The sequence below is a fragment of the Theropithecus gelada genome, chromosome 16 (assembly GCF_003255815.1).
Source record: "Theropithecus gelada isolate Dixy chromosome 16, Tgel_1.0, whole genome shotgun sequence".
NCBI classification, from domain to species: domain Eukaryota; kingdom Metazoa; phylum Chordata; class Mammalia; order Primates; family Cercopithecidae; genus Theropithecus; species Theropithecus gelada.
Genome location: NC_037684.1, coordinates 31103381 through 31123236, shown reverse-complemented (window position 1 = coordinate 31123236; position 19856 = coordinate 31103381). Strand labels below are relative to the sequence as shown.

Genomic DNA, 19856 nt, shown 5'->3' with positions numbered 1-19856 from the left:
TGCCAATGAGAAGAAAAAGACACAGCAAGTTGCAGTGTTTATAGTCGGCTTTTACATCTGAACCTCTGTTTTGATTGTTACTTAAGGTGAAGCAGCATCCGGGTATGAGAGTGAAACAAGCGTCTCTGAAGACTGCTCAAGGCTCTCCTCTCAGAGCGAAATTTTAACCACTCAGGTAAAAAGCGTGTGTGTGTGTGGTGTCCTTTGCATTCAGTAGTCTATATCCCACATTCTTAGGTTTGCTGACATCATCTCTTTGAATTAATGGCACAACAATTGTTTGTGGTTCATTGTCTCCTTAAATTAGACTGTAAATACCTTGATGGAACTCATACTACCTTTTATTTCACATGTGCGCGCGCGCACACACACACACACTGCCTAGCTCATTGTAGTATACTAAATACTGATTTTAATGAATAAGCTAAACCTTTGAAACCCATTTGCTAATCCCAGCACTTTGGGAGGCCAAGGTGGGTGGATCACCTCAGGTCAGAAGTTTGAGACCAGCCTGGCCAACATGGTGAAATCCCACATCTACTAAAAATACAAAAATTAGCTGGGCATGGTGGCCAATGCCTATAATCTCAGCTACTCTGGAGGCTGAGACAAGAGAATCACCTGAACCTGGGAGGCGGAGGTTGCAGTGAACCGGGATTGTACTACTGCATTCCAGCCTGGGTGACAGAGTGAGACTCTATCTCAAAAACAAACAAAAACACATCATCTCCCCTGTAACAAAAATATGACATTCTTATTGTATCAAGAGAGGTGAGAAAAAGAAGCCACGGCAGGATGATTCAAGGGGGTCTGCATAGCTCCTTTTTAAGAATATGCCTATTGCAGGTCAGAGAAGGTAAGCAAACTGCCTAAGGCCACACAGCCAGGTACAGAACTCTCACCAATATTATTGCCAGCAATTGCAATTTTGGTGTTTATTCTTGGTACCAAGTTGGAGACTATAGGGTTCTCTTCCTAATAGAGACCATCTAGCCTTTCACTGTTTTGTGGATACTTCTGTTCTTTTTTTTTTTTTCCCCCTTTTAAAATCTAGTTATTTTTTCTTTTTGGTTTCTTTGACACAGGGTCTCTTACTCTGTCGCTCAGGCTGGAATGGAGTGGTGCAGTCATGGTTCTCTGTGGCTTTGACTTCTGGGCTCAAGCGATCCTCCTACCTCAGCTTCCCGAGTACCTGGTACCACAGGTGCTCACCAACACATCCAGCTAATTTTTTAATTTTTACTAGAGACAGTGTCACTATGTTGCCCAAGCTGGTCTCAAACTCCTGGGCTCAAGTGATCCTCCCACCTCAGCCTCCCAAAATGCTGGGATTACAAGTATGTGCAACCACGCCTGGCCTAATTTTTTTTTAATTGCTCATAAGTCATCTTTTCTTTGAAAAAGACAGATGGGAGGCTAAAGCATGAGAATCACCTGAACCCAGAAGGTGGAGGTTGCAGTGAGCTGAAATCATGCTGCTGCTCTCCAGCCTGGGCAATAAGAGTGAAACTCCATCTCAAAAAAAAGAAAGTACACAATTTTACTTTCTGGACCTAATGGTCAAGGCCAATAATTTGGTCACTTATGAAGTAAATAAAAGCTTTACCATATATATGACCATTTGGTAATGTGAATGTTTATGTACTAAAGGCAGAATAGTCTAGAAAAAATATTCTGTATCACAGCATCTAAAAATTAACATCGTCTTCATCAAAGAACCAGGCTCTGTCTCCTAATTTTTTTTCTTGAGATGGAGTTTTGCTCTGTCACCCTGGCTGTAGTGCAGTGGCACAATCTTGGCTCACTGCAACCTTCGCCTCCCAGGTTCAGGTTCAAGTGATTCTCGTGCCTCAGCCTCCTAAGTAGCTGGAATTACAGGTGCCTGCCACCATACCCAGCTCATTTTTTTGTATTTTTTTAGTAGAGAGAGGGTTTCACCATGTTGGCCAGGCTCATCCTGAACTCCTGACCTCAAATGATCGGCCAGCCGCAGCCTCCCAGAGTGCTGAGATTACAGGCATGAGCCACCAGGCCTGGCCTTCTAATTTTCATTTGGCACCAAAATTTTCCAAGTTCTCATGCAAAAATTCAGGCTCATCTCAGCTGATTTTTTTCATTTATTTATCTCCCACTAGATTGACAACCTTTTTTTTTTTTTTTTTTTTTGAGACGGAGTCTTGCTCTGTGCCCCAGGCTGGAGTGCAGTGGCCCGATCTCGGCTCACTGCAAGCTCCACCCCACCCGGGTTCACGCCATTCTCCTGCCTCAGCCTCCTGAGTAGCTGGGACTACAGGCGCCCGCCACCTCGCCCGGCTAATTTTCTTGTATTTTTAGTAGAGACGGGGTTTCACCGTGTTAGCCAGGATGGTCTCGGTCTCCTGACCTCGTGATCCGCCCGTCTCGGCCTCCCAAAGTGCTGGGATTACAGGCTTGAGCCACTGCGCCCGGCCTGACAACTTCTAATAGTTAGATTGATTCTTTGTATTCCTAGCACAGGGTTCTATGAAGGATACACACAGCAGTTGCTGGCGGTAATATTGGTGAGAGTTCTATACTGGGCTTTGTGATCTTAGACAGTTTGCTTATGTTCTCTGACCTGCCGTAGGCACGTTCTTAAAATGAAGCTGTTCAGATCCCCTGGAATCATCCTGCTGTGGCTTCTTTTTCCCACCTAAATGAAATACCCTTTTAGCTGCTAGTAAGTGAATGATGTTTTTTTGTGAACTTTCTGAAGTTAGATTAGATGAAGTTGAGAAAAGCCTGATATTCTTATAAAGTTATATATGTGTATCATGGAAAACTTAGAAAATACAAATAAACAAAAATCATCCATGGATGAACCTTGAAGACATTGTGTTAACTGAAATAAACTGGACACCAAAAGACACATGTTATATGCTTCCACTTATATGATATACCTAGTATAGTTAAATTTGGTTACTCTGGGCACATTGCCTATAGATAAGCCTTGCTCCACAAGGAGCATTAAAAAAGAAAAAAAAGATAAATTCATAGGACAGAAGGTAGAATAGTGGTTACTAGAGACTTGGGGAGGGGGAAATGGGGAGTTACTGTTTGATGAGTACAGATTTCAGTTTGGGATGATGAAAAAGTTCTGGAGATGGATAGTGACAATGGTAATACAACAGTGTGAAAATACTTAATGCCACTGAACTGTACACTTACAGTGATTAAAATGGTAAGCTAGTTGCAATTTGTGTTATCCAGAAATGGTTACCAATTTATTGGTGTATATTCTTTTAGTATTCCTGTGTATGCACAGGGGTGCTTTGTATATACTTTATCTTTAAAATATATCCAGGAGGCCTGGCACAGTGGCTCACACCTGTAATCCCAGCACTTTACGAGGCTGAGGCAGGAAGATTGCCTGAGCCCCAGAGGTCAAGGCTACAGTGAGTTGTGATCATGCCACTGCACTCCGTTCTGGGCAACCCCTGTCTGGAAAAAAACATTAGTGAGGCTTAGTGGTGCACACCCGTAGTCTCAGCTACTTGAGAGGCTCGGGTAGGATTGCTTGATCCCAGCAAGTTGAGGCTGTGATGAGCCATGATGGTGCCATTGTACTCCAGCCTGGGTGATATGGTGAGACCCTGTCTCAAAAAAAAGAAATCCAGATAATTCTGTACGTAATCTAGCTTTTACTGGATGATTAAAATTCTTTATTTTTATTTTTTATTTATTTGTTTTTTTTCTGAGATGTAGTTTCGCTCTTGTTGCCCAGGCTGAAGTGCAATGGCACGACCTCGGCTCACTGCAACCTCTGCCTCCCAGGTTCAACCGATTCTCCTGCCTCAGCCTCCCGAGTAGCTGGGATTACAGGCATGTGCCACCATGCCCAGCTAATTTTGTATTTTTAGTAGAGACAGGGTTTCTCCATTTTGGTCAAGCTGGTCTCAAACTCCTGACCTCAAGTGATCCACCCACCTCAGCCTCCCAAAGTGCTGGGATTACAGGCATGAGCCACTGTACCTGGCCTGGGTTGTTAAAATTCTTAAATGACTTCATTTTTAATTACTATATGAGATTCTATCTTTCCAGTGTATCATGATTTATTTGACCTATTGCTGAATGTTGAAGGTTTCAGGGTAAGAGGCACAGTTTGCTATTATGTACTTTACTGTAGTAGCAGCCTGGTAGCTAAATATTTGCCTACATCTCTGATTATTTCCTTAGTATAAATTCCTAGGACTAGGATTTTCGTGTTTGATACATGTTGCTAAATTGTTCTTTAGAAAGATTAAACCAGTTTGTGATCTTCCAGCCCCTGTGGTAAATGATAGTTCCCATTTTCCTGTACCTTGCCAACATTGGGTGATATCCAGTTTTAAAATCTTCTAAATCTTGCATTGCTATGAGAACTACAATTAGAGAGGGCTTATCTTCTACTGCCCATTCTCTGTACAGAGCAAATCCCTCTAGACCTGAAGCCCCTTGGAGTTGTCAAGAAACCTTTGAGATAACTCCCCACTCTGTATCTGAGCTGTCACTAGTATTCTCCACTTCTTCAGGATTGCCATGGCAACTAAATTGATGAAAAGATTTAGGAGGCCTTTTCTCTGTTTGCAATTACCATGATCCTTTTTGGATGTGTGTTTGGGACTCTGTCAATATACCCATTGTCTAATTCTGTCCATTGTGTTTTAAAGTTTAAGATTGCAATTTCTAAGGCCGGGCACGGTGGCTCAAGCCTGTAATCCCAGCACTTTGGGAGGCCGAGATGGGCGGATCACGAGGTCAGGAGATCGAGACCATCCTGGCTAACACAGTGAAACCCCGTCTCTACTAAAAAATACAAAAAATTAGCCTGGTGAGGTGGCGGGCGCCTGTAGTCCCAGCTACTCAGGAGGCTGAGGCAGGAGAATGGTGTGAACCCGGGAGGCGGAGCTTGCAGTGAGCTGAGATCCAGCCACTGCACTCCAGCCTGGGCGACAGAGCAAGACTCCATGTCAAAAAAAAAAAAAAAAAAGATTGCAATTTCTGATTACATCTGCTTTAGCCATACTATATTATGTTTGACATTCAATATACAATGTCCTTGTTTTTCTGTATTTCTGATCTTATTCCCAGAGATGTGTCTATTTGTTCAGGATTCATTTTGCAAAGTGTTTTACTAAGCATCTACCCAAAACAGCTGAAGTCAGATTTCAGGCTATCTTACATCTAAAGTAACACAGGCAGGAAAAACTGTTGAAGTGGAATTTTTTTCCCTGTTTGTACTGAACCGAGAAAAAGCATATAGATGATAGAGAATTCCTAATTTGGTGTCATTGGTATCTGGGTATTTGTTTGTTTTTACAGAAGACTGATTAACTATACTTATTCATTAATTTATCTTCTCATTAATAAACACTTGCTGAGTGCTTACTGTCTGCTAGGCATTAGGGAGACAAAAATGATTAAGCCAAGATTCCTTCTATCAAGGTCATGTGTTCCATTTGGGTATACTAATGCATTAGCAATGTAAATCAAGTAATGAGAGATCATCTGTTCCTGATAGGAGATGGATTATTGGTGGGGACTTCTGTGTGTGTGCGTGTGTGTGTACGTGATAAAGTAAATATAGGAAATGTTAGTTATAGATTCTACATAGTAGATATGGAAACATTCATTGCAAAGTTGCTTCAAGTTTTCTGTATATTTGAAAATATTCACAACATGTCAACAAAACTAGCATGATAAAGCCACTATTTGTGCTAAGACTTCAGCTTGTATTTGGATTAGGCTTATTATGTAGTAGTAGGAACATTAGAAATAATTTTTTTTTTTTTTTTTTGAGACGGAGTCTCGCTCTGTCGCCCAGGCTGGAGTGCAGTGGCCAGATCTCGGCTCACTGCAAGCTCCGCCTGCCAGGTTTACGCCATTCTCCTGCCTCAGCCTCCCGAGTAGCTGGGACTACAGGCGCCCACCACCTCGCCCGGCTAGTTTTTTATATTTTTTAGTAGAGACGGGGTTTCACCAGGTTAGCCAGGATGGTCTCGATTTCCTGACCTCGTGATCCACCCGTCTCGGCCTCCCAAAGTGATGGGATTACAGGCTTGAGCCACCGCACCTGGCCAGAAATAATTTTAACTCATTAAATACACATGTTTTATGGGAAGGTTTTATATATATATTTATATGTAATGAATGTGAACAAACAAGGGTCTGCTTCCCTCCAGACCAGTTCCGGCTGCTGTGCTGCACATTTCAGGAGTCTTACTAGAATTAGCCACATTCTGCCCACTTGCCCTTCTCATATTTCACGACTCCTCCTGGTGGGGACTTAAGGAGACATTCAAGCTAGGCCTTGAAAGATGAGAAGAATTTTTTCAAGTGGAAAAAGAGGAGTGGCAGCAAGTAAGGTAAAGGTAGAGAGTCATGGAATTCCCAGGAAATATACAGTTGTCCTGTGTTATGGGAAAACAACTTGTGTGAGGCGTGTTGGGAGAAATGAGAGATAATTACCAGGGTGTAAAGGGCCTTTTGAATGCTATGTTTAGGAATTTGGACTTTATCCTAATGGCAATAATGACTAACAATTATATAGTGTTCAAAAAGTATAACTCAGCCGTGGCATATCCCTAAGGTTTTTTTGTTTGTTTTGTTTTTTGTTTTGTTTTTTGTTTGTTAGTTTTTTTGTTTTTTTTGTTTTTTTTTTTTTTTGAGACAGAGTCTTGCTCTGTTGCCCAGGCTGGAGTGCTGTGATGCGATCTTGGCTCACTGCAACCTCCACCACCCGGGTTCAAGCGATTCTCCTGCTTCAGCTGGGGGTTCACTTGATGGCCAGGCTGGAGCACTAAGGGTCTTTATGGAAGAAAAAGACATGATAAACAAGGCTTTTAGGGAACTTCTACAGTAATGTAGCAGTGTTAAAAGTATAGATCAGAGCAGCATAGTAGGAACAGAAGACTAGAGCTAATTGAAGGAGCACTTCAGAATTAGAATCAAGAAGTCTTAGAAACCTATTGGTTTTATTCTCTCTAATGTATTCAACCACTTGCCTGCCAGGGAATTTGTCTAAGTTATAAAAAATAATTCCTTTGGGAAACCCAAAGGAAAGTTATCTGTTAATAATTACCCCACTACTATTTTTTCTGATTTATGTGATGGCCACATAGAGGTTAGATGTGATGGTTGTGACAGCAGTGACTAATATAGCCTATGAAGCATTTTGGTCAGATATCTATGTGCTTTCATTCCAGGTTTACTGAGGCAGACCTTGGCTAGGATTTGATCAGTGATGTAACTACTCATGAGTACCACGTGGTGGCAATGGCGTTGCTGCAGACCTTGGCAGCAAAGCAGTGTTAGAATAGCAGTGGAAACCTTTGTGAAGCTAGGAATACATTTTCTGGTCATAAAAACCTCCTGAAAATTATGAACTCAGTACAGCAGGAGAAAGAAGATGGCTTGGTTTTAGTAAAGGGCAAAGTCATTTTTAAGGATCGGAAGAAGAAGAAATGGAGAGTGAAACAGTGTGTTCCTGCCCACACTCCCACACTGGACTTTTTGGCAACCATTGATGTTCCTTCTCAAAGTGATTTTTAAACATGTATATTTTGAAGCCAGGCATGGTGGCTCATGCCTGTAATCCCAGCAGTTTGGGAGGCCAAGGCAGGGAGTTCACCTGAGGTCAGGAGTTCAAGACCAGCCTGGCCAACATGGTGAAACCCCGTCTCTACTAAAAATACAAAAATTAGGCTGGGCACGGTGGCTCACGCCTGTAATCCCAGCACTTTGGGAGGCTGAGGCGGGCGGATCACGAGGTCAGGAGATGGAGACCATCCTGGCTAACACAGTGAAACCCCATCTCTACTAAAAATGTGGCAGGCGCCTGTAGTCCCAGCTACTCAGGAGGCTGAAGCACAAGAATGGCTTGAACCTGGGAAGTGGAGCTTGCAGTGAGCCTAGATTGCGCCACTGCACTCCAGCCTGGGCAACAAAGTGAACTCTGTCTCAGAAAAAAAAAATTGGTTGGGCATGGTAACAGGTGCCTATAATGCCAGTTACTTGGGAGGCTGAGGCAGGCAGAATTGCTTGAACCGGGTAGGCAGAGGTTGCAGTGAGCTGAGATTGTGCCATTGCACTTTAGCCTGGGCGACAGAGTGAAACTCCATCTCAAAAATAAATAAATAAAATAAAATAAATTTTTTAAAAGGATATTTTGGAAAACTCCTTACATACCGAAATTCTTTTTTTATCAAATATTTGGACTTAGCACATTCTTCTTTGAAATGGACCAATAAACAACAGGAGCCCATAAGCAAGAAGAACCCATTATTTTAACAGTAACTATCCTTACAGGCTTTCTTAGGGCTCTTTCTGTTGAATCCTTCCCTCTCACAGGTCCTTGCTAATGATATCTAGGTGGACACATTCTAGATAAGATGTCCCTGTCTAGAATGGCAGCACCATGAGGACTGTATCCTCAATACTAGGACAGTGCCTGGTGCTTAATAGATAGTAAATAGTTGTCTAATTAACTGAGCAAACAGATAGACTCATAAATTAGCTTTTTGCTTTTTCTGTTAGAAACTAAAGGTTCAGGTCAGGCACAATGGCTCATGTCTGTAATCCCAGCACTTTGGGAGGCCAAGGCGGACGCATCACTTGAGGTCAGGGGTTCAAGACTGGCCTGGCCAACATAGTAAAACCCTGTCTCTCCTAAAATTACCAAAATTAGCTGGGCATCATGGCAAGCACCTGTAATCCCAGCTACTGGAGAGACTGAGGTGGGAGAATTGCCTGAACCTGGAGGAAGAGGTTGCAGTGAGCTGAGATGGTGCCAGCCTGGGTGACAGAGGGAGACTTAAAAAAGAAAAAAAGAAAAGAAACTAAAGGTTCAGAGCATCCCAGAAAAGGAAGAGTCCTCACAAGCCAGTAATCTAGGCAGGATTACTGATAGTATTTTTCTATTTGTTGTATTTTTATAAAATGCCATAGATGGGGGGCTTTTTTGACATTACATTAGTCTAAAAATCACACATTTTTATATGAACTAACCTAAATGTCTGATGAATCTCACAACACCAAGTCTTTGAAATGTGCCTGTATAAATAAAATATTAATAGATTCATGCTAATATTAAATATCGATAATGTTTAAATACCTTAATTATTTTTTCACTCCCTAGCTTTAAAAGAAAATAACCAACCTCAAAAGGACATCACAATAAATCAAGTCTATTTGGGGGAGTTGGAGGATTTTTTCCCTCACTAGCATCATTTGGAAATAATTTCATGGGCATTAATTGCATGAATGTGGTTAGATTAAAAGGTGTTCAGCCAGAACTTATGGTTCCATACTAGGTGATTTCAATTCCTGTGCTAAAACTAATTTGTATGACATATTTTCATTTAATGGAAAACTTCTCAAAGTATTTCATTTTCTTGGTACCATTTATCGTTTTTGCAGCAGAGGGATACCATGCAAGATAACCTAATAAAGCTCCAGCAGGAAATGGCTGAACTAGAAGCTGTGTTAGAACAGCACGGAAGCCAGCCTTCTAACAGCTACCCTTCCATCATAACTGACTCTTCTGCCCTTGAGGACCTGCGAAATCCAGAACAAAGCACATCAGAAAAAGGTGTGTAATGTTGGCCAAACACTGATATCTTAAGCAAAATTCTTTCCTTCCCCTTTATCTCCTTCTGAAAAATAAGGACTTAGCTCCAACATTTTATGATCCTTGCTCAGCACATGGGTAATTGTGGAACCTTGGTTCTTGTCCCTGCTTACAACTAACATACCAGTCAGAGGGACTCAGGGCAGTCATTCGTGTTGTCATCTGAGTACCTACAACAAGTAGATGCTATGGGGAGCCCATGGAATATAGATGGTATACAATATAGCTCTTCCTCTATTGGAAGCTAAGTGGAGTAGGAGAAATTGGTGACAGGCAACCCCATAATTTCAGAAAGCTATGAAAAAATACTCAGACATATTCCTTATTACACTGGTGTCACATCACAAAGACCTATTTAATATGCTTCTGATTTATAGGAAGAGACATCCTATACTTCAGGAACTGCACTTTGATCCACAGAAAGCCTAGTGATGTAGAGCTCCTGTTAGTTCAAAAGGAAAGAACACAGAAAGCCTAATTTTATGCAGCAGAGTCAAGTGCCTTATAGCAATGTTACAGTTACCAGAAAAAATCCGGATGGACCTCTGAGAGGATGCCATTGGAGTAACCAGGCAGGTGCAGTTGATCAGAGCTAACTACCTAGAAGAAGCGAGCACTGAGCTGAGGAATAATAGCATAAATGAAGGAAAGTGAGATGGAAATTTGAGTTTTTAATTGGAAAGACAACACATCAGGCAGGTTTTTAAACAAGGGCAAACACTAGACACTTAGGAGAGGCTGAGCATGAGGTCCCCACCAGGATGCTGCTTAAACATGCAGGGGTGGTGAGTGCTCTCAAAGTATACTTCATTCCTATCTCAGTGATTCTTATCTGAGTGTTAAAGTTCCTTCTTCAGCACCCTGTTCCACAGTCCAACTGGGGACTTTAAGGCCTTTCTTTGAGTCTTTCTAGGAACTCAAGTCTGTTACTTACACAGAACAGTGGCCTTGGTCCCCAGTTGTGCCTTGCAGTATTTTTGTGTTCAGGAACAAACAGTAGCTCTTGGATAAAGAAGCTAGCTAGAAACTCTGTTGCTATGGCAGTGCTTCAAAATGTATTTCCTTAAATGCTTTCATTGTAATTATCTTCATTTAGTTCATCTCTCAGATAATGAGAGTTCAGAGTCCCTTCCCTAGTATAATACTCTTCTTTGGGGTGCTTTCACCATCTTCAGTCTAAACACAGACTAGACTTTCAATTGTAATGTGTAAGACATAAAATGTTATTATTGTGTGACTTTGAATATCTGTGTAAATCTACTATCTCCTCTTTGGTGTATACGTGTGTTTATTTTTTTCTGCAGATCTGTAACTGAAATGCTTCATTTCTGAATCATTTTGGATATCACAGCTTAATACCAGCATAAGTTTTGAGCCTTTTCCTCACTAAATCTGGTTGAGTCTAACTGAAACTCAAATGAACTTTTTAAAAATAATTTTTTTCTTTAATTTTTTTTTAAGTAGAGACAGGGACGCACTGTTAACTAGGCTGGTCTTGAACTCCTGATTTTGAGCAATCCTCCCACACCTCAGCCTCACCTTTTTAGAGAGGGTCTTGCTCTATTGCCCAAGCTGGAGGGCAGTGGTATAGTCATAGCTCACTGCAGCCTCTCAAGCTCCTCAAGAGATCCTCCTGCCTTAGCCTCCCAAGTAGCTGGGACTATAGGCATCCGCCACCATATCCAGGTAATTTTTTTTTTTTTAATTTTTTGTAGAGACAAGGTCTCCCTATGTTGCCCAAGTAGGTCTCAAACTCCTGAACTCAGGCAGTCTTCTCATCTCAGCCTCCCAAAGTGCTGGGGTTGCAGGTATGAGCCATGGCACCTGGCCAGAACTTCTATGCCGGACACGGTGGCTCACGCCTGTAATCCCAGCACTTTGGGAGGCCGAGGCGGGTGGATCACCTGAGGTCAGGAGTTCAAGACCAACCTGATCAACACAGAGAAACTGCATGTCTACTAAAAATACAAAAAATTAGCCAGGTGTGGTGGCACATGCCTGTAATCCCAGCTACTCGGGAGCCATGGTGCCCGGCCTAGTTTATTATTTCTTAATATCTGTTGTCTTCCAGTGTCTTCCTTAATTCTTCACAATACCCTGTATAATGCTTAGCACACAGTGGGCAGTCAGTAAGTTTATTAAATGTTTGGTGTGGCCCATACTTCCTACCCACGAAGAATGTAACATGTTAAGACATCTAGATGAGGGAATGATTTAAGAGGAACTACAATACTATTCTGAAACTTGGGCTCTGGATCTCTGCATTTGTACTTTCCTAAACCAGCCAGCAAGTAGATCATCATGTCACAAGGCCTAGATTGGGCTTGCTGTTCAGAGAATGAATTAAGAATTAAGGAAGAAAAAAAGGAGAAAGGTTTTGCTCTGTTTTTCAGGTTCTACTGAGTTATTGACGTCTAACTTAACTTGTCTTATCTTCTTCATAGCATGTAGTAAGAAGATGAATTTATACGCTAAATGTTGCGGTGATGGAATGACTTTTTTTTTTTAAACACCTATTATGCCATGAATTCATAGGGAATAGGTTCCAGCTGCTCAGGCTCCTTCCCGCTGGTTCTCACAAAGTATGCTTCTCTGGGTGGAGCAGGCTGGCGCTTCAGTTGAACCCACATACCTTTCTCTTTGGCTTCTTTCTTTTTCTGATCATTTTCCTTCACGCGTTTCAGGAAGCTATCTCGGCTCTTAGAGTGCTTAATATTCTCAATATGCACATTAATTCTCTTGGCAAGAATCTTGTCCTTAACTTGTTTGTTTACAGTGCCAACAGCATGCTAGGTCACATTGTAGACTCTTCCAGTTTTGCCATGGTAACACTTGTGGGGCATTCCTTTTTGAACAGTACCCATTCCCTTGATGTCTACAATATCACCTTTCTTATAGATTCACATATACGTGGCCAAAGGAACAACTCCATGTTTTCTAAAAGGCCTAGAGAACATATATCGGGTACCTCTCCTCTTTCCCTTTGTGTTCGTCATTTTGGTGAATTACTGGAAGATTGCGGTTCTGGCCGAAAGCAGGAATGACTTTTTAATAGCTGTGTTTGTATCTGAGCCTTCCCTCTGCATTTCACTTTTTTTGTTGTTGTTGTTTTTTGTGTTTTTTGTGGTTTTTTTTTTGAGACTAAGTTCCACTCTTGTTGCCCAGGCTGGAATGCAGTGGCGCGATTTCGGCTCACTACAATGTCCGCCTCAGCCTCCCCAGTAGCTGGGATTACAGGCGCCTGCCACCACGCCCAGCTAATTTTTGTATTTTTAGTAGAGACAGGGTTTCACCATGTTGGCCAGGCTGGTCTAAAACTCCTGACCTCAGGTGATCTGCCCACCTCGACCTCCCAAAGTGCTGGGATCATAGGCGTGAGCCACCTCACCCGGCCACTTTTTTTTTTTTTAAACTCTTTCCAATGGTTAATTCTGTTTGATATGATTCCTTGGAACTTGCACATTACCCTTTATCAATTATCACCCTGTATTGGGGGTGGGGAGGATGATACCTCTCTTCATAGTTAGATCCTGCTTACTTTCAACAGAGTTCTAAATGATCCTGGAAACTCACAGGTCCAGAAAAGACAAGCATAAAGGAAACTATAAATAATGCATTTGAAGACTAACTCAGGAAATCAATGATTATTCCCCCACTAGGCTACCCAGTGTCTTAAAAACCAGTTTAATTAATATAATCTTTTGTTTCAATTTTCTACCTATATTTATGACTTTTAGCTTTTCTAATAAAAGCTCAAAATCAGTGACTTTTTAATGAATAGAAGACATTTGCAATTTTTAACTATTTGTTTTTACTTATGAAATATTTCTACCTTGGCCGGGCATGGTATCTCATGCCTGTAATCCCAGCACTGTGAGATGCCAAGGCAGGAGGATCACTTGAGCTTAAGAATTTGAGACCAGGCTGGGTGTGGTGGCTTATGCCTATAATCCCAGCACTTTGGGAGGCCAATTTTGGCGGATTACCTGAGGTCAGGAGTTCAAGACCAGCCTGGCCAACATGGTAAAACCCCATCTCTACAAAAAATACAAAAACTAGCCAGGGGGTGGTGGCGGGCACCTATAATCCCATCTTCTTGGGAGGCTAAGGCAGGAGAATCACTTGAACCTCGAGGCAGAAGTTGCAATGAACTGAGATCACACCACTGTATTCCAGCCTGGGCAACAGAGCAAGACTCCATCTCAAAAAAAAAGAGTTTGAGACCAGCCTGGTCAACACAGCAAGACACCCATCTCTTTAATAAATTAAATAACGGTCGGGCACAGTGGTTCACGCCTGTAATCCCAGTACTTTGGGAGGCTAAAGCAGGCGGATCACCTGAGGTCAGGAGTTCGAGACCAGCCTAACCAACATGGAGAAACCCCATCTCTGCTAAAAATATAAAATTAGTTGGGCATGGTGGCTCATGCCTGTAATCCCAGCTACTTGGGAGGCTGAGGCAGGAGAATAGCTTGAACCCAGGAGGCAGAGAGGTTGCAGTGAGCCAAGATCACGCCATTGCACTGCAGCCTGGGCAACAAGAGCGAAACTCCATCTCAAAAAATAAATAAATAAATAAAGGCTGGGCGCGGTGGCTCACACCTGTAATCCCAGCACTTTGGAAGGCCGAGGCGGGCAGATCATGAGGTCAAGAGATTGAGACCATCCTGGCTAACATAGTGAAACCCTGTCTCTACTAAAAATACAAAAAAAAAAAAATTAGCTGGGCATGGTGGCGGGCGCCTGTAGTCCCATCTACTACTCAGGAGACTGATCCAGGAGAATGGTGTGAACCTGGGAGGCGGAGCTTGCAGTAAGCTGAGATCGTACCGCTGCACTCCAGCCTGGGCTACAGAGGGAGACTCTGTCTCAAAAATAAATAAATGAATGAATAAATAAATAAATAAATAAATACTTTTGCCTTTAAGCCATTTCCTAGAAGGCAGTGGCACAAAGTGATACATTTGGAGGAATTAATATATTACAAAATGAATTAGGCCGGGCACAGTGGTACATGTCTAACCCCTGCACTTTGGGAGGCCAAGGCGGGTGGATCACTTGAGGTCAGGAGTTCGAGACTAGCCTGACCAACATAGTGAAACCCCGTCTCTACTAAAAATACCAAAAAAACTAACTGGGCATGGTGGCGGGTACCTGTAGTCTCAGCTACTAGGGAGGCTGAGGCAGGAGAATTACATGAACCCAGGAGGCGGAGGTTGCAGTGAGCCAAGATTGCACCATTGCACTCCAGCTTGGGTGACAGAGTGAGACTCCGTCTCAAAAAAAAAAAAGAAAAATGAACTAACGTGCCAGAACTTTGCCTTCAGTATGTTTTGTGTTTTTTCCCTTCTGTGGCACTTCATCATTAGTTCCATGTATTATTTAAGATTTCTTATTAACCAGCACCTTGGGGTTTTTTGTGTGTATGTGTTGGTTTAGGGGGTTTATTTGGTTTTTTTTTTCTTTTTTTTTTTTTCAGTAATTGAAAATGTGAAGCAAAATGTCACCTGTTTTTTCTTTCTTGTCTGACACTCATGTCTTGTTTACCCCCCACATGCAGAAGCTGAAACCCCCATTTCACACAGTCTTTACTGTGGAGGCAGTGGGGATGGAGAAAAATGTACTTTGTGCTTTCCAGTACTCTTTCTTTCCTATTGTCTGAGAGGAATTTGGGCATAATTTATTTGCTGCAGAGATAAAAAATTGTTATATATATGTTTTTATCATTCAGGGCCAAGGAATATAAATTTTTTTTCAGCCTTGTCTCAGCCAGGTGTCTTTATTTACCCTGTCTTAAAGTGTTCCTTTTATTACCATTATTATTTTTTAATCATTGAATTCCATCTAGTGCTAGCATCTGGCTGTTGCGTTACTTGTTCATAAAATTCTGCCTGATATACTTGTTTAAAAACCAATTTGTGTATCATAGATTGATGCTTTTGAAAAAAGTCAATATTCTAACCTGAATTATCACTATCAGAACAAAACAATAAAGTAGATTTGTTTTCTCATTCCATTTAAAGCAGTATTAACTTCACAGAAAAGTAGTGAATATCCTATAAACCAGAATCCAGAAGGCCTTTCTGCTGACAAGTTCGAGGTATCTGCAGATAGTTCTACCAGTAAAAATAAAGAACCAGGAGTGGAAAGGTAAGAAACATCAGTGTAAAGATGCTGTGGTATCTGACATCTTTATTTATATTGAACTCTAATTGTTAATTTTTTTCACCATACTTTCTCCAGTTTTTTGTATACAGGCATTTATAAACTTTTATTGCTCTAGGATACTTCTTTTTTTTTTTTTTTTTTTTGAGACGGAGTCTCGCTCTGTTGCCCCGGCTAGAGCGCAGTGGCCGGATCTCAGCTCACTGCAAGCTCCGCCTTCCGGGTTTTACGCCATTCTCCTGCCTCAGCCTCCCGAGTAGCTGGGACTACAGGCGCCTGCCACCTCCTCCGGCTGGTTTTTTGTAATTTTTAGTAGAGACAGGGTTTCACCGGGTTAGCCAGGATGGTCTTGATCTCCTGACCTTGTGATCCACCCGTCTCAGCCTCCCAAAGTGCTGGGATTACAGGCTTGAGCCACTGCGCCCGGCCAGGAGACTTCTTTTGTTTAATTGTATATAGGCTTTTTGAACCTACAACATAAACTACAACATGAGAAATGTGCGGTTAGATAGATATGTCCCTTCTAAAGGTCAGAAAAAAATATAATGGAGCTAAAACCTGAACAAGCTTGGAAGCTAATGGTAGACTTCTTCAAGGCAGCCCTTGCCCTAATTAAAATTCTTGTTTTTCTTTTTTTTTTTTTTTTTTTTTTTTGAGACGGAGTCTCGCTCTGTCGCCCAGGCTGGAGTGCAGTGGCCGGATCTCAGCTCACTGCAAGCTCCGCCTCCCGGGTTCACGCCATTCTCCTGCCTCAGCCTTCCGAGTAGCTGGGACTACAGGCGCCCGCCACCGCGCCCGGCTAGTTTTTTGTATTTTTTAGTAGAGACGGGGTTTCACCATGTTAGCCAGGATGGTCTCGATCTCCTGACCTCGTGATCCGCCCGTCTCGGCCTCCCAAAGTGCTGGGATTACAGGCTTGAGCCACCGCGCCCGGCCAAAATTCTTGTTTTTCTAGAAAAAGTCTAGCTCTTGATTTACCACAGATAATAATAGTAATTATTATTATTATTATTTAACACAGGGTCTCCCTCTGTCACCTAGATTGCAGTGGCGCAATCGTGGCTCACTGCATCCTCTGTTTTTCAGGCTCACGCAATCCTCCCACCTTAGCCTCCTAAGTAGCTGGGTCCACAAGCATGCACCACCACGCCCATTAAGTTTTTGTATTTTTGGTAGAGAGGGAGTTTTACCTTGTTGCCCAGGCTGGTCTCAAATTCCTGGACTCAAGTGGTCCACCCACCTTGCCCTCCCAAAGCCAGAAAACATTTAGAATATCTTTCAGAGATGTGTATTTACACCACTATTAATACAGGACTATATAGCAGTCCGGTACTGGACTATGTAGTCCAGTACCATTCTTTTCCTTACTGGAGGGCCAGGTATGGTGGCAGGTGCCTATAATCCCAGCTATACAGGAGGCTGAGGCAGGAGAATCGCTTGAACCTGGGAGGCAGAGGTTGCAGTGAGCCGAGACCGTGCTATTGCACTCCAGCCTGGGCGACAGAACAAGACTCCGTCTCAAAAAAAAAAAAAAAAAAAAAAAAGAGCAGTAATTCAGTTCGCACTCATCTTCAGTCCAGGGGGCCTAGCCTTAGTATTTGACCCATAGTAAGCACCCAATAATTGTTTAAATTAATTAACCTCTGAGGCCCTTTAAATCTATTGATAAGTATCTTATTTTGCAAAATCCTAAGCACTTGGAAGACTAGAGGAACTATTTACGGGGTGTGTATGCTTTTCATACACACAATATTTTATAGCTGGCTTTTGTTTTTAGAATGAATTTGGACATTGAAAAGGCAGGCAATAGTGGCTGGGCACAGTGGCTCACGCCTGTAATCCCAGCACTTTGGGAGGCCAAGTCTGTTGGATCACAAGGTCAGGAGATCGAGACCATCCTGACCAACATGGTGAAACCCCACCTGTACTAAAAATACAAAAATTAGCTGGACGTGGTGGCATGTCCCTATAGTCCCAGCTACTTGGGAGGCTAAGGCAGGAGAATCACTTGAACCCGAGAGGCGAGAGGCAAGGTTGCAGTGAGCCGAGATCGAGCCACTGCACTCCAGCCTGGGTGACAGAGCTCGAGACTCTATCTCAAAAAAAAAAAAAAAGGAAAAGGCAGGCAATAGGGATGATTCTGTAATTCTGCTAAAACTGAGTAGAAATAATGAGTGTAGAGATGTTGACATTGATCAACGTTCTATCTTCATAAGAGATCTGATTCTAACATATCCATTTGGACTCAAGTAGAATATTGTGTATAGAGTGAGTGGCAGTGAGTAATTTGGTAAAAATTTGCTGACCTACTTGCTTGCCTGCTTTTTCTTTTTTTTCTTTTCTTTCTTTCTTTTCCTTCCTTCCTTTCTTTTTCTTTCTCTTCCTTTTTTTCTTTCTCTTCCGTTCTTTCTCTTTCTTTCTTCCTTTCTTCCTTTCTTTCTTGACAGAGTCTTGCTCTGTCACCCAGGCTGGAGTGCAGTGGCGCAATCTTGGGATCTCAGCTCACTGCAACCTCTGCCTCCCGGGTTCAAGCAGTTTTCCTACCTCAGCCTCCCGAGTAGCTGAGAATACGGGCGACAGCCACCACACCCAGCTACTGACCTGCTTTTAACAGCTAGGAGATTCAGTGCCTCAGACCAACCCAACCCCTCGGGGGAGATGTTATATGTCAACCCTGACATATTGGCAGGCAACATGAATCCAGACTTCTAGGCTGTCACGTGGGCTCTTTTTTGCCAGTCATTTCTGATCTCTCTGACATGAGCTGTTTCATTTATGCTTTGGCTGCCCAGAAAGTATGATTTGTCTTTTCACAATTGGTGGCGATGGTTTTCTCCTTCCATTTATCTTTCTAGGTCATCCCCTTCTAAATGCCAGTCATTAGAGGATAGGTGGTATGTGCACAGTAGCTCTGGGAGTCTTCAGAATGGAAATTACCCATCTCAAGAGGAGCTCATTAAGGTTGTTGATGTGGAGACGCAACAACTGGAAAAGTCTGGGCCACACAATTTGATGGAACCATCTTACTTGCCAAGGCAAGATCTAGGTAATATTTCATCTGCTCTAATGGAACAAACACTTTGATTTTACTCTGAATCCTGCATAAAGATATTCTGGTTAACCAACTTTTAGATGTACTAGTCTATCATGGACACTTTTGTTTTTTTTTTTTTTTTTTTTCTTTTTTTTTTTTGGTATTTTTAGTAGAGACGGGGTTTCTCCATGTTGGTCAGGCTGGTCTCGAACTCCCAACCTCAGGTGATCCGCCCGCCTCAGCCTCCCAAAGTGCTGGGATTACAGGCGTGAGCCACCACACCCGGCGACTTTTGTTATACTTAAGCCCATTTTAGAAAAATAGCTCAAGTGTTAAGGTTTACTTGAAAATTGTTGAAACTGTTAATCCATCTATATTTTAATTAATGGTTTAACTAATGATTTTGAGGATGAGGGAATCTTGGTGTACTCTAAATATATTATTTCAGGCCAGGCATAGTGGCTCATGCCTGTAATCCCAGTACTCCAGGAGGCCGAGGCAGGTGGATCAACTGAAGTCAGTTAGAGACCAGCCTGGCCAACATGGTGAAACCCTGTTTCTACTAAAAATACAAAAAAATTAACTGAGTTTGCTAGTGCATGCCTGTAATCCTAGCTACTCTAGAGGCCAAGGCAGCAGAATCGCTTGAACCCGGGAGGCGGAGTTTGCAGTGAGCCAAGATCACGCCACTGCACTCTAGTCTGGTTGATAGAGCAAGACTCCATCTCAAAAATATATGGCCGGGCGCGGTGGCTCAAGCCTGTAATCCCAGCACTTTGGGAGGCCGAGACGGGCGGATCACGAGGTCAGGAGTTCGAGACCATCCTGGTTAACACGGTGAAACCCCGTCTCTACTAAAAAATACAAAAAACTAGCCGGGCGAGGTGGCGGGCGCCTGTAGTCCCAGCTACTCGGGAGGCTGAGGCAGGAGAATGGCGGCGTGAACCCGGGAGGCGGAGCTTGCAGTGAGCTGAGATCCGGCCACTGCACTCCAGCCTGGGCGACAGAGCGAGACTCTGTCTCAAAAAAAAA

At 42.6% G+C, this 19856-nt stretch overlaps 1 protein-coding gene across 8 annotated transcripts in view; it reads left to right on the top strand.

Moving 5' to 3' along the window:
- Window positions 1-19856, top strand: part of BRCA1 (BRCA1, DNA repair associated) — a 99668-nt gene that overhangs the window by 49863 nt on the left and 29949 nt on the right. For 4 of the 8 annotated variants that reach the window (XM_025363313.1, XM_025363319.1, XM_025363314.1 and 1 more), the window contains 4 exons: window positions 87-175; window positions 9415-9586; window positions 15649-15775; window positions 18646-18836. In XM_025363313.1, the coding sequence (XP_025219098.1) occupies window positions 87-175; window positions 9415-9586; window positions 15649-15775; window positions 18646-18836 (579 nt within the window). Of the gene's footprint in view, window positions 1-86; window positions 176-9414; window positions 9587-12523; window positions 12590-15648; window positions 15776-18645; window positions 18837-19856 lie in introns of all 8 variants that reach the window. The other 4 variants (XM_025363311.1, XM_025363312.1, XM_025363316.1 and 1 more) reach the window with 2 other exon arrangements.